The sequence below is a fragment of the Corylus avellana genome, chromosome 6, assembly GCF_965113065.1.
Source record: "Corylus avellana chromosome 6, dhCorAvel1.hap1.2, whole genome shotgun sequence".
NCBI lineage: Eukaryota > Viridiplantae > Streptophyta > Magnoliopsida > Fagales > Betulaceae > Corylus > Corylus avellana.
Genome location: NC_142495.1, coordinates 1222375 through 1238740, shown reverse-complemented (window position 1 = coordinate 1238740; position 16366 = coordinate 1222375). Strand labels below are relative to the sequence as shown.

General features: G+C 34.1%; 1 protein-coding gene across 1 annotated transcript; it reads right to left on the bottom strand.

The window, feature by feature from the left end:
• Positions 1 to 8904: 8904 nt before the first annotated feature.
• Positions 8905 to 11270, bottom strand: LOC132187610 (calcium uniporter (DUF607)). Its single transcript, XM_059601974.2, has 2 exons — positions 10649 to 11270; positions 8905 to 9435 (listed from the first exon to the last, which is right to left on the bottom strand). Exons 1-2 carry the CDS (start codon positions 11204 to 11206, stop codon positions 8917 to 8919), a joined length of 1077 nt encoding a protein of 358 aa, XP_059457957.2. The 5' UTR covers positions 11207 to 11270; the 3' UTR covers positions 8905 to 8916.
• Between the last annotated feature and the right edge of the window lie 5096 nt (positions 11271 to 16366).

The following is a 16366-nucleotide window of genomic DNA, read 5'->3' as shown; positions in this document are numbered from 1 at the left end:
AAGAAGAGAGAATAGTGAATACATAGAGCAAAACGACGTAGTAATATAATAATATTACTTATAATTTAGGGGAAAGTCCACGTAACCCCCTCAAACTACCACTCAATTGACAATGTCCCCCCAAACTTTCAATTGTGACAATGTCCCCGAACTACCAAAAATTGTCAATGTTCCCCCATTGACGAAATTACCCTCAGTAAAATTAAAAATTAAAAAAAAAAAAAAACAAACTAAAACTTCTAGGAAAAACCTAAAACTAACAAAAAAAAAAAAATCCGAACATTGGCCAATTTTTTTATAAAAATTGAAAATTTTAGTTTTTTTTTATTTTATTTTATTTTAGTTTTATAATTTTATTTAAATAAAAATTTTCGTTTAAAAAAAAATAAAATTTTCGTTTAATAAAATGAAATTTTTTGTTTTTTTAAAACTAAATAAAAAATAGGTTTTTTAAAAAAAATAATAAAAAATTCCGTTTTAAAAAAAAATTAAAAATTTTTGTTTAAAAAAAAACTGTTTTTTTTTTTAAATATTATTTTTAAATTAAAATTTTTCCTTTTTTAAAAAAATCAATTTTTTTTTGAATTTATAGGGGTATTTTTGTTTTATTGAGAAATCTATAGGGGCATTTTTGTCTTATTGCTAGTTTTGGGGGGGACATTGACAATGTTTTGGTAGTTTGGAGGGGACATTTTCACAATCGAAAGTTTGGGGAGGACATTGTCAGTTGGATGGTAGTTTGAGGGGGGTATATGGACTTTACCCTATAATTTAAGTATGAGTGATTTTAAATAATAATTTGTAGTTTTTTATTTTATTGATTTTTTATTTTAGTTTTTTAAAGAATAAGGATATTATTGGAATATAAAGAAATATGTGGCATTTTTTAACCAAACAGAGAGTTTCTGCTTACGTAATCAATGTCTACAAGCAAAAGATTTCCTCATAATTTTGACAAAAATTTTATATTTTTAACTGTTTGTTAATACTTGCCTGTTCGGACACTTGGGTTTTTCTAATTGCTAAATTTAGGGTTCGTTAAGATGTGAAAATGAGGTAAAAAGATTCAAATTTTTCTGGGAAAATTAAGGGGATGGATAACTTTTTTGTTCTCATCTCGCTGCCTTCCCTATTAGCAATTTCAGTGTAGTGGACATGTTTTCCTCCAATTTTTGGTTTCCGTTAGTCTACTTAATTCTACGAAGATCTCTTTACTTACAATGCTTGGATTTGAAGGGTGGGTAGGAAGTAGATATTCTCTGATTAAGAGCCTTTAAAGTTGAGCCTTAGAATAATTCATGCTCAGGGTTTTGTATTGAAAAACTTCAAATTGCTGGGTGATTAAACAAGAAAGGTTACTGATACTAATTGCTTGTGGCTTACTTGTTAGTCTCTATTTTTGTCTGGTTTTCATGACATTTAGGTTGTTGGGGTCATATTTTGCTTTTACGTATGTCTATCATTGCCTCAATGTCAGTTGTCAGTTGTGTCCTTGCCTGCATTGAAATTTTTCTACAAAAAAAAAATTTACTTATATATCCTGCCTTGATGTTTTCGCATAGAATACTTTATACTTCCGGTTTGAATTGTGTATTCCTTTTTGTTTGTTTCATACAGAATTTAGAACTTCTGGCATGACTTGTGAGTTTTCTCCAGTTGGATCATTGTTATTCAAGTCTATTGTGCTTTCAGGTTGGAGTTAACATTTTTTTCTAGTCAAGTGGGAGGATGCAAAGGCGGGCATCTTATCCTGATTCCCATGTGAATCCAGCTTACACAAATTCCCAAGCAAATCCATTTGTTGCTTCTCAAATGCAGCACGTGCCTACACAGAGAATGCAGCACATGTGCACACAAAGAATGCAGCTGAATGCTGCAATGAAAGATTTTCCAGGACGTCCAGATTCTTTTTCTACTGAGGAAGAGCATTCATATAAGTCTTCAAAAATAGAGGAGCAATGGAAATGGAATAGAGATGCACCAAATGTATCAAATCAAATATCGCCCCATTCATTTAATGAAGGCAAGTACTGTCCTTAAGCTCACAATATCCCTAAAAACTGTGATTATCATTTCCTCAAGGAAATTGACACTTTGCTAATGTCATTTATGTACATCCATGCAGGCTTGTAATTTTTAGTCATCTTTGTTATTTCTAATTTTGGGCTATATAAAGGTTTTTAAGGCATATTAGATATGTAATATGTTTGTGTAGCACTATTATTTACAGGAATAACAAAAAATTTAGAATTTACCTTTAGAAAATATACTAGGCACTGGGAAAAATAGGGTTATCAATGCAACACATATTGAAGTGATCAAGGACATGCATGCCAGAGAGTTAGCTAGTATGAAGATGCTTGAGTATGTTTGGCCTACATCTATGCAATGAATTGGCTAGGCTTGGGCATGCTCTCAAGATAAGGGATCACAGTGGGTGTCTGTGTGTGTTTTCCAACAATGTGGTGTTAGTTGATGAGATCATGCAACTAGAAGAAAGCTAATAGTTGGGACTCGGGTCATGATATTGTATCTTGATATTTGAGCTCTTATTTGTGTTTTATCTGTTGATGTTTTACTCTGCAGAAGAACATACTGGTTAAATTTTTTCTTAATAATCATAGGTTCTAGTATATGACTTTGAGAGCAGAGTTGGGATAATTGAACTAATAGATCTCAACACCTTATATCAAGGTCATTGAGGGACAAAGTGTCTTGCCGTCATCACAGGAGGGTTTCCATATGAGAGTAAAGTACCAGACAAAGATTGACAATATCTTGCTATATGGGGTTCTATAAATTTTCCATCCATGTCTCTAGTTCTAAAATGCATTCTCATGTGCAATTCGATAGTGGTATGATCTTTTTCTTGGTTCATGTAAATGCTACAATTTGATGATATTTTGCTATATGACATTCTTATACTCTAAATGATAATTGTGTAGTGTTGTACATTCTTATTTGCTGACAAATGAAGGTAGTGCATCATACTTTGGATATATTTGCTTATGCGGAATTCTAGAAATTATCCATTCATACCAGTAGTTCTAAATAATCTATCAATGTATTTTACATTATCATGAGCTGAAAGATGGAGGTAGTATGCCCTTCTCTTGGTTCATTTGATTCTTACACTTTGAACATATTTTGTTGTGTGGAGTTCTGGAAATTATCCAGCCATATCTGGAGTACTTTTCTTGGACACCCGCTGTAGGGGCAGACTGCTCTACGTACAACCATGCCATAGTGACCCCTGAAGCAATAGGGGCTTATTCCAGCATGGAGAAGACTATGGCACCGGTGAGTGTCAATTATTGGCCCCAAAATGCATCGAGTTCTTGAGCAACTAGTGATGAGGTGTTAATTGTGTTAGTAAGATGCTTTTACGAAAGACAGTTTAAATGCGTTTTGTTACTGGCGGTAAACATGCATGATCTAATTTTGTGTGAGTACTAGCAAATAGCTATACAACCTGATTTCTTCTTCGTCGTCATGAATATTTTGTGTGTTGCATTTAGAGACCATTGGTCCATATGTGTTGCTAATTTATTGATTTACTAGGTCTTGTCCCTTTATTAATGGGCAAGTAATTGGCTAGATCATTTGTTGTCCATGTGCCAAAGTTTGGTTTTGGTGATCATTCTTCAGAAGGTCAGCCACAAACCATTGGTCCACTGCATGGCTGTTGGCTGTGTTGAGCAGCCGTGTGGAACTGTCCGGCGGCCATCGCCAGATCTGTAGCGGCCACAAGTGGAGGCCAGCCTCCAGTAGGCCCAAATTTTATTTTATATTGTTCTTTATGTTTTGAAAAAATGTTTTCAAAACCACTTTCAAAGTAGTTATCCAAGCTAGTAGCCTACAATGTTCTTTTATGTTCAAGGCCTCGTTTATCTTGCTACTCTTGTAGCCTACAAAGTGATTGCCTTCATCAACGAGTCGATGAGTGGGTTTGTGGACTGTAACGAGTTTATGCTAGCCTTCGGCCATGGATGTCGTTGAAGCTACGAATGGATTTTGTAGCGGATGCAGAGGAGAAATAGAGAAAAACGTAGGAATCATTACACAAAGGAATAAAATCAAGTAAGATTTGAAGTGAATTGAAATTAGGGTTCTTGAGGGAGATGGTTCAGATGAATGTAAGAGAAAACTCAAAATTGAACATACGACTGAAATGAAAAGAATGAGCTAAAGGAAAGGAAAGAAAAAAGGGGTAGGCTCGACAGAATTGAAGGGTTGGGATTAATGGAAATATCATCCAAGGGTTTAAAAGAGGGAACACTTTCCAGAACTGTTGCACAGGTCACGTTTTGTGGAAAATTATATGTTGTAGATAAGGGTTTAACCGCTCAGATGGGGTTGGGCAGATCCAATGGTGCAGGTTGAGGCTTGTTTTTTTGGGTGTGTGTTAGCTGGCCAAATAATTAAAAAAATAAAACTTGATTTTAACCAAGATTAAAGCATCCAAGGCTTATATATATATATATATATATATATATATATATATATATATATAAGTTATAACATTAAGTTAAAATATTAAAATTAAATATTAGTGTATATAAAATCGGTGATTTTTTCTTGAACCAAGATCTATAACTTTCATCGATGAAATGTCATGATTATAAAACTCTTACATTACAGATTATAAAGTTCTTACAATACAGAAAATAAAGTTTTGAAAAATCATAGACAAATGCTCTGAGATTATAAAGTAATAAAAATGACTTCAAACTTATCCTAACACATGTACAATTACATTTAAATAACATACATGCTTTGTGCAAACTAAACCTAAGATATGGATAACCCAAATATAAAAAAACAAAAAATCCGACCGTAAGAGATAAATTTCCACACTGACCCAAAGGTCGGGAGATCTACTCCTCCTTGACCCAAAGGCCAGGAGATAACGTCACGTCCTCGACCCAAAGGCCATGACGAAAAGAAACAAAAAAAAAAAAAAATTTAAAAAAAAAACAAAACCCCGATAGAAGCAGCAACAGCGGAGAAACCCAGCATTGTAGATATTACCGGAAAGACACGCCTTAGTTGGTGAAGATGAGTAGACTTGAGTTTGAAAGACTATATATAAACCAAAACCGCCAAAAACGGAAGCCAAAAAAAAATTACAGAGAAAATGCCAAGCACTACTACCAAGGAAAGAAGAAGAGGAGGGAAGAACAAGATCTCTGGTTTTTCTTGGTGATAGGAGAAGCCTCCTGACACAGGTTAGGTGAGTGCTCTTGAGATAGGGGAGCCCTTTATTTGACTTGGAGTTTAACTGGGTAATTATGTAATGCTAATATACTATTATACTAAGTTAATAAATTTTTAATTTTTAATGATAAATATTAAATTGTTAATACTTATGATTATATTTAAATTATGATTCTTAACAAACACATTGTTGATTTTAATTTTAAATATTATTATACTAATAGCTTAATTTGAAATTTCAACATCATATGATAATTATATGGTAGTATCTAGTTATATTCATATTATGTACCAATTTTTTATTCTCTTATACAAACATATCAAATAAATAAATAAGAAGTATATATATATATATATTCGAGTTATTTGATCGTTATCTGAGCTCCAAACGAGTTGGGCTAGTCGTGCGAGTCAAGCCTTAAACGGGTCGAGCTTACGAGCCCCCACCGAATTTAGTCGAGCAAGCCAAGTATGTGTCATTTGCTAATCGAGTGGGTATATACAGTAACAAGCAGGCTTAAACAACATCAAATTTAATTTCCAGTCAAATTTAACCAGGTGAATATTGAACGAATTCACGAGCCGGCCAGCTTGTTTGCAGCTCTCTACCTAGATGAGAAATGCAAAGAATAAAATAAAACAAATAATACGAGACAGAAAAACAAGGCCACTATTTGAATAGCAAAAGAAAACGACACGACACGTGGCGCCCCTAACCCTCAATTCCGCCAATCACATCACCTACCAAAAATTGAGCGACAAAATAACTTATTCTTTGGACCACTATGTGCTTTGCGCCCCCACATAAGCAGCTACCAACTAATATTTGTCCACGTCACACATTTATTTGGTCCATCACTCTCAATATAAATGTCCACATTTCTTGGCAAAAATAAAAAAAATAAAAAAATGTCTACATCAGTTTAATAAAATTTAATTAAAAGAAATTATTCCAACAAACTTTAATATTTTAATAATAAGTGATTAGGGGTGCTAATTATGGACTTAACAGTAGTCAATCACTTGATACTTTTCAATCAATCCACCTATAAATCAATTTAGTAGGCAAATGCTTTTTGGCATTCTCTCACCCATCTCCCTACCATCTCCTCTCTCTTGTATTTATTTATTTATTTTGAAAAAAATCAAGATGTTGAAAGAAAAAAGATGGTGAGAAGATGGGTGGAAGAATGTATTGTGGCAAATCTAAATTTAGTAAGAGTCCAAAATTGTGTTGTCATTCAGACGATGTAGTCTGTGTGACGTGTATGCTGAGTAGGATGAGGCCATAGATAAGAACCAATAGTACATTGCATTTGTAATCAGACTGGGAACATTGTGGGATCATTATATTAACTAGGAAATACTTTTCGTGTTTAATATTACCAATAAAGAATTCCAAAAACAAAATCCCTACTTGACAACCAATTTAGACAGATTGAGCTAACCCGTATTAGATCAGGATCCTCTCTAATCTCTATCTTCATATATATAGTATCAAAAAATTTTAAAATTTTAAAATGATATAATATCATGTATAGCATTAAATACAATAAACAAATATTTTGATAATAAAATAATTCCTTAAAATGGAGAGGATTCTATCTCTCGACAACTACCATTCAATTCTCAAGTCACAAACAATTTTAAATGGAGTGTTTTCTTTTCCCGCTATACACCCCAACCACATCCAACATGGAAGGGTAGACTCAAGGAGTTGGGCGGTGGGATGCATCTTTTTTGGGGCTTCATATTTAATTAGGTAGGGCTTTCACTCCTTTGGTGTTTAAAAATCATTAATTAGGTCTTTTTACTTTTGAGGAGACAAAAAATATCCCTCTAATATAACTAATTAGATGTTATCTAGTTTAAATGAATTAGGGATGATTCTAATTCACAATTAAGAGCTCAATTTGTTGTTTTAGATTGTTAACAATTTTAACAATAAATACGAAACAGCTCATATGAAATTTATCTGTCTAAACAGGTGGGTAAGACTGTCTAAAATATGTGATGACAAGTGAGCTGTAGAGGTTTATGCTAACAATTCAAGCAACAAAATTGTTAAAAATTTCTATCCATAGGTCTAACCATGTACATGAAATTAATCAAAAGATAAATATATTGTCACGTGACGACTTGATCCTGAAATGGAAGAACTTTGTCCGATGCATTAGTTTGGGAAGGGGTGCGGGATGCAGCGATGTAGCCGATGAATGGACGGTGGCTAATTGGCTATATATGCAAAAAGTGAGCCACAGTGAGCGGACCATTCTAGGAGTAGGAGGTGGTGCTTCAAGATTAATTTTAGATGAGCAAGCATTGAACTTGGACTTGAAAAGTGGACCAAACGACACGGTTTCAACTTTCAAGGCCATTAAAAGTCAGAGCCTGACAAGAATACATTGAAGGATGAAAGACTTGGCCTGTCCAAGAAAAAACCTTCCCCAGGAATATGTCCTCTGAATTGAATGCCAAACACATTGCCCGCATGCATCTCCAAGATAGCCTTCCCCAAATCACCATCCACCAACAATTCCCATACCATATGGATGTCATACACATTCCTATCTTTTTTTTTTTCTTTTTTTTTTTTTTTTTTTTTTTTTTTTTCGGGCATAACCATTGCCCTCAACAAAAATTGAGATAAGCATCACAATAATTATTTGTCTGAATTGCTATTAAATTGAGCAAATAATACAAAAGATTTCATATAGAACTTATGTGTCCAAATAAATTTTGAGTTGTCTACTTACTCGGACATATAGATCTTAAATAGATTTCTTACATTACTTGCCCAAATAACTTTTTTAGGGGGTCTTGTATGAATTAAGTGTTAAGGAACATCAAGCAGTTGAAGTACAACCAAATCTCTTCAATCAGATATAGTTGCATCCAAATATAACTCTTGTAATTACCTTTAGAGTAGATTTATCTCTTCTTATTAAGTTCTTCAGTTGTATTAGTTCTCCTAGTTACCATCAAATTTAAGGTTGTTAAACATGATTGCATTTGTAACTCTTCTTCCAGTATACACAATGAGAACTGAGAATTCATTCAGCCAAAAACAAGTTTCTTCACTTACTTTCCTTAAAGAGTGTTTGGTAGTAACTTATTGGCCTATAACAATGGAGCCTACCCTGATTGTTAGGTACATTATTTTCCTTTTTTTGAAGCAATTTACATGGTAGCTATAAAGTATGAGGTCCCAAAATTTGAATATTTTATGTTTGTGTTGAAACTGCCATTCGGCCGTGGGACTTGAAATTTGACTTATTTGCCACATATATGTCCCAGCCGTTACCTCTTACTTGTGCTTCCCGACAAGGCAAGAAAATGTTGTTATGTTCGACACGGAACGGGATCACGAGATGGGTTGTTAGAAATTGAGAGAATAAATTTATATGAAATTTATGAGATGGGTTTAATTTGTATTAATCTTACTTACGGCTTCTGCACAGACTATATATGACTAATATATATGAGATCTTCGTTTTCTCATATACCCATCCCAAGATGGAGTTGAGATACTCGTAGATATATGTCCAAAAAACTAAGAACACTCAATATTATCTTACTTTTGTAGAAAGCCGCATGATCTGTATTTTAGGTTACATATGGGACGGAAAATAGGCCGGGGAAGGAAGGGGAGAGGGGGGGGGGGGGGGGGGGGGGGGGGTTGGTTGGGTGGTGTCCAAATTATTGATTTAGACCACTAAACTCAAGCTTTTGATGACCATTTCTGAACAATGGAGCAGCTGAAGAGGCTGCTGCTGCTTGTTCTGAAGACGGTGAATTGGGTTGATATTGATAACAAGCTCTACGGAGCTCGTTGTACCTTGCAATGTCAAAATTGTGAGCCTCCATGAGTCGCTTCTGCTTTGCGTCGAACCGGCTCTGATAGAACCCTTCAAAGGAAGGCTCTTTGGATGTCCTGAGGAAGAAGGCATAGCCGGCCATGCAGTACATGGAGGTGACGTAGAAGCAGATGGGCTCCATGACATCCCACGAGAGTTCCCAAAATGTGAGCCTCATGAACCCGGCTGTTTGCGCCACCACGAACCCCAGCCCGCACCAGAGTTCCCGGCGAACCATGGCATCAACCTTTTTGTCGATTTCCGCCCTCTGCTTCTCCATCTCCGCCAGCTCCTCCCGCCGTCTTGGCTCATCTGGGTTTCCTCCGGGTATAGGAATAAGGCTTTGAATGGCTTTTGCCACCTGTAATCAAAGATTTTGAAACGTTTGGGTAAAGCATAGCTCAACCTAAGCTACATCACACTTGGGCTTTGTTTTTTCCTCCACTACTTGGATGAGACCACAATTTAAAGCATCACAGCTCAAATTATAAACCCAGTTGCATTAAAAATAGGATTTGGCTTAGATTATATTTTTTAACAGTCCTGATTTATTTTCCAAATTTGCTTTAAAATATTGGTCCTTTTGTGGGTCAGAAGCTCAAAACTCCATTGGCATTGTGATGTCTAAATAAATGTCTTCACTGACAGACTCAAAAAAAAAACAAAAAAAGTCCTAAGCCATGACCTGAAAAATTAACTACATCAATCCCCATCTTACCATGTAAAACTTAGCAACCCCAAAAAAAAAAATAAAAAAATAAAAAGAAAAATCATGTTTTGTAACACGTTCTTTTAAACACAAAAACAGTTTTTACCGCTGCCAAAACACTTTTTAGAACCAAAAACAAAAAACACCCCTTAAAAATAGATTAACAAAGAAAACACATGCAGTTAGATCATGCTTTCTCATCCTTTTTTCCTTTTTTTTTTTTTTTTTTTTTTTTTTTTTTTTTCTTCTTCCTCTTTAAATTGATATCTCTCTCTCTCTTCTTCAGCACCAGATCTCTTTTTCATTGTCTCATTCACCTACTCTGTCTAATTCTTGCTCTTTCCTTTTCCCACTTTCCCCACATTTTCCCATTCTATATATAATTTTTTTTTGTTAATTTAGTTATTTATTGCCTTAATTCTGGGAGAGGGCAGGCCATGGGTTTTTTATCCCCATGACCTGAGTTTGGGCCCCAGGGTGAAACAAACTTTGTCACCGTAGAAACTGAAGGGCATTTTTGGTCCAACACTCCATCTCAAACGTGGAACCCTTTTACATGTTTTAGATCTGGCGTGACAACATAGTTTCACTTTCCTGTCGCAAAGAAACAAAAGCAAAAATAACCATAAAAAAAAAAATAAAAAAAAAAAACCATATCAGTTCTTGGTAGTCCCCAAATTAAATTTAAAAAAACAAATCTCTTAGCTGAATCTGACCCTTTCAGGACCATCATTATTATAACATCTTATCTGTAAAAATAAACCCAACAAAAAGAAAAAGCCCAGAAAAAAAAAAAACAAAAAGAAATTCGAGTTTTAATGAATGGATAGAGGAAAATAAAAGAGGGGGAAAAAAAAATGAATACCTGGTCGGGTCTGAGGAACACGACGTTCCCTAAGACGATGACGTTTCCGGACTCGTCGAGCGTCTTGGCCAACCAGAGACCCTGATCCGAATCCGAGGAGCCCTCTCCGCAGACCCGAACAAAGTCCGAATACGGTATCCAGCTCTTCTGGATCTCTCTCAGCCTTGCTTTCACAGCTTCCAATTGCGCCACCCTCAGCAGCTTCCTCGCGTCCTCCACCGTCAGCCCATCCGCCGGACCGGTCGGCGCCGGAGGAGGAGGGCTCAGGCCGTCAAACCGGATCCGGTCCTGGGCAATGCCCATGGACTTCAGCTTCCCCATTAGGTTCTCCCCGACGGAAAGCGGCCGGAGCACCGGCTCTAACGATGCTGACCGTTTGTGGAGAAAGCGCCGGAAAATCCCGCCATCCCCGGGATCGGAAACAATGGAGGCTTTATCCGGGTCGGGTGGAGCCCGGGTCCGGACAGTCGACGAGGAAATCCGGCAATTCGCGAGGGTTTGGGTCGAGACCTTGGTAATATTGAAGAGACGCTGTGCTAGGGTTTTCCTAAACGCCATTTTAACAGAAGAGAGAAATTTCTAGAGAGATTGAAGCCTTTGATGATAGGAAGAATCGCTTTGATCGTTTTGCAAATTGTAAACCTCCTCGATATATATAGGTGTCCCATTACGCTGGAGATTATGACGAAAAAAAAAAATAATAATAAAATAAAGATAAAATTGAAAACATCTCGATATATTGAGATTGGCACGAGAAGCGAAGAGAAATTCGACGTGCCGTTGTGAACGACTGAAGGGGAAAGGTCTGTGGCTTTCTTGCCTTACGTTTTGGCATATTCGTTTCTAGCGCCTGGTTGGCGGGGAAAGAGATATTCGATATTCCCACGTAAGTGACTGGGTTCATTATCGCGTAGCGCGAGAAGATCAAAAGAGTTGGGGGTTCAGTCACCACCGTCCGATCATTTGAATAATGATATGGGCCCGTTGTTTTGTTTGCTGATGTTGAACACGTGTCATGATAAATGGTTGTCATGGAAAATCAAGGTGTAAATAAATAAAAAAAGGCTAGGTTTACATACACGGGATGAGTTAATAACGTTAAAGTTGTACAAAAAAGTGCGAGAAATTAGGAAGTGACAGCTAATTAATGGGTCTTGCTTCCACGCAAACGTGTCGCCACATAGGCCCTGTCGTTACTTCATATCTGAAAAAAAGTGGTTTGCTTGTCACGGAAATTCCTCGCTAGTCAATTTACTCTTTTCTTCTGAGCCTCTAGTCAGTCAATTTACTCGCCACCAAAACTAAAAGCCATTGGGAAGATTTCTCAAAAGGAGTGCTCGATCGATAAGACCTCCACCGGTTATGTTACGTTATGGTAACATTTACTACCTCTCGCCTCCCTAAAAATATCAAATTTATAATCTTTCCGATTTTGAGTTATGTTATTCTTTCCTAGTTATTTTCCATTGTTATGTTATTAATTTAAAATATGTTACAATAACCGATTTAAAGTTGTTGGGATAAATAAATGTAAATTGTTACCAACTAATTTGGATTAAAATTGTTGTATTTACGCTGGTTTAATTGTGTATATATTGTCAAATTACATTATTTAAAAATTATAAATCATTAAATACAACAAAACAAATAAAGTTGTCTCTTACAAGGGAGGGACCTTTCATATTAGAGGGACAATGATCCTATTAGTTTTAAATTAAATAGATAGTATCAATTTTATGGTTAGGATTTAAAGTGTGTATATTGGCACGTCTTTCAAAAAAATTAAATAATGTAAAAGTATCTAATCTATTAAATGCATCAACTTTAAACGTTGATAATGGACTCCAATTTTATCCGATTAATTATATTATATGGGTATTTTTATCTTTTTTCACTTTTTGAGTGGATAAAAATATCCATTTAATATAACTAGCTAAATATTATCATGTTTAAATGAACTAAAGATGGTCCTAATTCGAGATATATACTATCCGTCTCATTTTAAATGGAAAGTCATATTCTCTCATAGAGAGGGTTGGTCACTTCTCATTCGTAAGTGGTGATGGTCGACCAACCCTCTCACATGTCTCTGTTTTTTTTAGACAAAAAAAAATAATAAAATAAAATAAACATTTTATGGTATATTAATTCATACATGTTGTGTCATACGTGTTGTTATTAAATTTTGAGATATGATAGGGGCTTAACTGAATCTCATTTAAGACTCAACTTTTGTGAACATATGTTTTGATTTCTCTCTCTCTCTTTTTTTTTTTTTTTTTTTTAATTTTAATTTTAAACCTGACACAACTTTTGTGTGGCTTTGTGCCAAGTAAGTAAAAGTTGAATTTTATATGAGGCTCAGTTGAGCCACTATCATATCTCTTAAATTATTGGTTTGATGTGTTATACCATTAATTAATAGGATAGGACAAAAGGTTAATGGAGGAACTTATTTGAAAAAGGACAAAAATTTCCTCTAAACTGGTTTAGAGGAAATTTCCTTCAACCCACTGTAATAAGTGACAAGTGTCATCTCTTACATTTTTTTTTTGAATATTTTAAGTGTCATTTATTGTCATTCAATTAATCTAGAAACTTTTTTTTAAAAAAAATTAATCTAGAAACTCAAACATTAATTTTTTAGAAACCAAATAATGTTAAATGACACTTGTCACTTATTGGAGTGGGTTGAAGGAAATTGTTTGGAGGAAATTTGTGTCCTTTGAAAAAAGAGGAAAATGTAATGACCTAATTGTCAAAATTAAAAACTAAAGGGCTAAATTGAAATTGCACGAAAAACTAATGGCTAAATTTGATTTTTTTTTTTCCAAAAATAAAAACCAAAAAGCTAATACCAATATACCATGAACAATACGGTCTTTATTTTCAAGCCAAAATCCGGTTGGATTTGGTGGGTTAGTGCAAGCTGCAAGGTTACTTAAAAATAGAATATTGGGTACTTCAACGGCATTATATTGATATCTACACTTAAGTAATTATTTTGGTAACTACATTGTTACTGCTATTATCGACGACAATGAATTAAATTAAGTATATCCATTAATCACATGGTATTATTATTATTTTGAAGTAATCCATTCACACGGTTAATATATATATATATATAAACAAAAAATTTTAAATAACCATTGACAAATTCATGTGTGGGATGTGACAAGTTAACAACATCATTAGCAAGAGCGGAGGAAAATGTAGATATCGCACTCTTATTATTGTGTGGGTCAAAGTATATAATTAAGTTAATTACCGCACATGTGATATTGCGAGTCCTCTATTTCTAATTTGATGGTATTGACTTTTTGGCCGACTAATTTTTGTTGTGCTTAGAGTATCATGTTTTTAGCATGCAAAATTAATTAATAACAAAATTTATGATCACTAGGGCTAAAAAGATACGTATCCCAATCATATATTTTCATGTGATTATGCTTAGTTTGTGTCAAAATTGGTTTGATTTTAGCGGCCGGAGAAGGTTTGAAAGGTGGATGATCTGTTTTATAGTTTAGATTATATTTTATTGTATTTAATAGTACATATAGTAATAATACATAGTCTAGATTATATTTTATTGTATTTAATAGTACATATAGTAATACATCATTTAAAATTTTAAATGGAGTAACGATTATATATATATATACACTTAGGGGTGTTAATTGAGCGAAGCCCTTGCGAGCAAGCTCGAGCTCGGCTTGATTATAAAATGAGGCGTTTCAGGAACACAAATACTGGCTCAAATATTAAACAAAACAAGTTTTGCTCGACTCAGTTAGACTCATGAACAGTTTGTATAAGGCTCAAATTTGTAGTTGTTCGCATAATTACTCATATTAATATTAAAATTTGATGATTTTTTTTTTCTAATCGCATCATTTTACTATAAAAGGATGCATATCCTCTTTTCGAAATCAAGTGTTTTGCTGTATTGACTTAAACTCCATATTCGGATAGCCCGGCTAAACAAATACTCATATGCAAGCTGGCTTCTTGAGCTACTTAAGCGTACTTGAAGTTTAAATTTATAATAAAAAAATTTAAAATAATAAAAAATTTAAGTTAAATTAAATATAAGAGCTAGCTCGTAAGCTGACTCAGCTCGACTTATTATGAGCTCGAGCTCGGGCTCAATTTTTTGGCTCGTCCTTGAGCTCAAGTAAAATTTAAACGCGCCGAACCCAATTAAGGTAAGCTCGCTCAAGCTCAGCTCGTTTAAATCCCTATATACACTAGATATGCCATTATATTTTGTTGAACTAATTAGATGACATATTTCTTGAACGAGATGTTGTGTTATCTTCTGCTATTGTGTAATAGAAAATGACAAGTTTAATCATTTATTATAACACTCGATATATCGACTCAAACTTTTCCTTAATAAGTTAGGCACAATATGTGAAATGCTGAACTAAAATGGGAGATAAATTACCGGAGATATTATGTTAAACCATCAGTTGTTCAAATAAACTTAAGCTAATAATAAATGATAAATTCAATTATTTAATTAATATTTTTACAATAAGATAACACATTAACATCATTTATATTGATTCGAATCAAAAGTGTGTTATTAATAAATTGTTCACATGGATTTTAGTATCAATTAAGAGAAAATTACTTAAGATCTTATATATATGCGATATCTAGAAGATCAATAATGTACAAAAGGGACATCATCAAATGCTCTCCACGAGTTTCATACCTGTTTTTTTAGCATACACGACATCTCTAATATTGCACCATGCCAGCAGAAACATGCAATTGTCGTGGATCTAAATAAAACATCATATGCCAAATGTTCTTGCATTTAGAATTGCGGTTGGGGATAGTAAACAAAATGCCAAAAATCTCTTTGAATTTTCATTTAGAATACAGGCATGCAATATGCCTTTAGGATTTTAAACCATATCCTCCTTAGTTTATCTAAACCTAATAGTTTACACCTAACGGCTAGGTTTATCTTCTGAGTAATGTTAGGGGCCGTCTTTTTATTCTCTTGTTATCATCCTAAAGCTGATGTGACTTTTAAAATCATTATTAAATTTTAGATGAATCATACTTGAATTCAATGGTGATTTTGAAAGCCACATCAGCTTTGGAAAGATAAAAAGATGGTCCCTAACATTACTCTTATTTTCTAGTCTCTAAAGACCTAAATTCGAGCCCCTTTAAGTTCCTTCTTTTAAGGAAAATGTTAGAATATTTAAGAGAAAACTTCACAAAACCCTCTTGAACTTTCACGTTGAAATTACCTCCCAAAATTTTAAATTAAACTCTCAATTTATGGTATCAAAGTTTTAGTTTTTTGCAATGCCCCTCATAGATTAGGATTTTTCGTTAAATTTTCTCAAAATTTTCAAAATACCATTTTTTTATATATAAAAAAAAAAAACAAAAACAAAATTGCAAATATTCAGACGTAGGTAGTTTTGCAAATTTTGTTAAATTATTACCAACGCCTGAATCTTTGCAATTTTTTATTTTATTTTTTTATAATAAAAAACATGGGTATTTTGGAAATTTTGACAGGATTTAACGGAAATGTAACATTGCAAAAAAATTTGAAGTTCAATACATTAAATTGATCAGAGTTTTTTTAACTTTAAAAGGTAATTACAAAAGTGATAAAAGTTCAAGGGGTTAAGAGTGAAATTTTCCCAATATTTTATAGTACAGTTTTCTTATAGGTTTATTTCC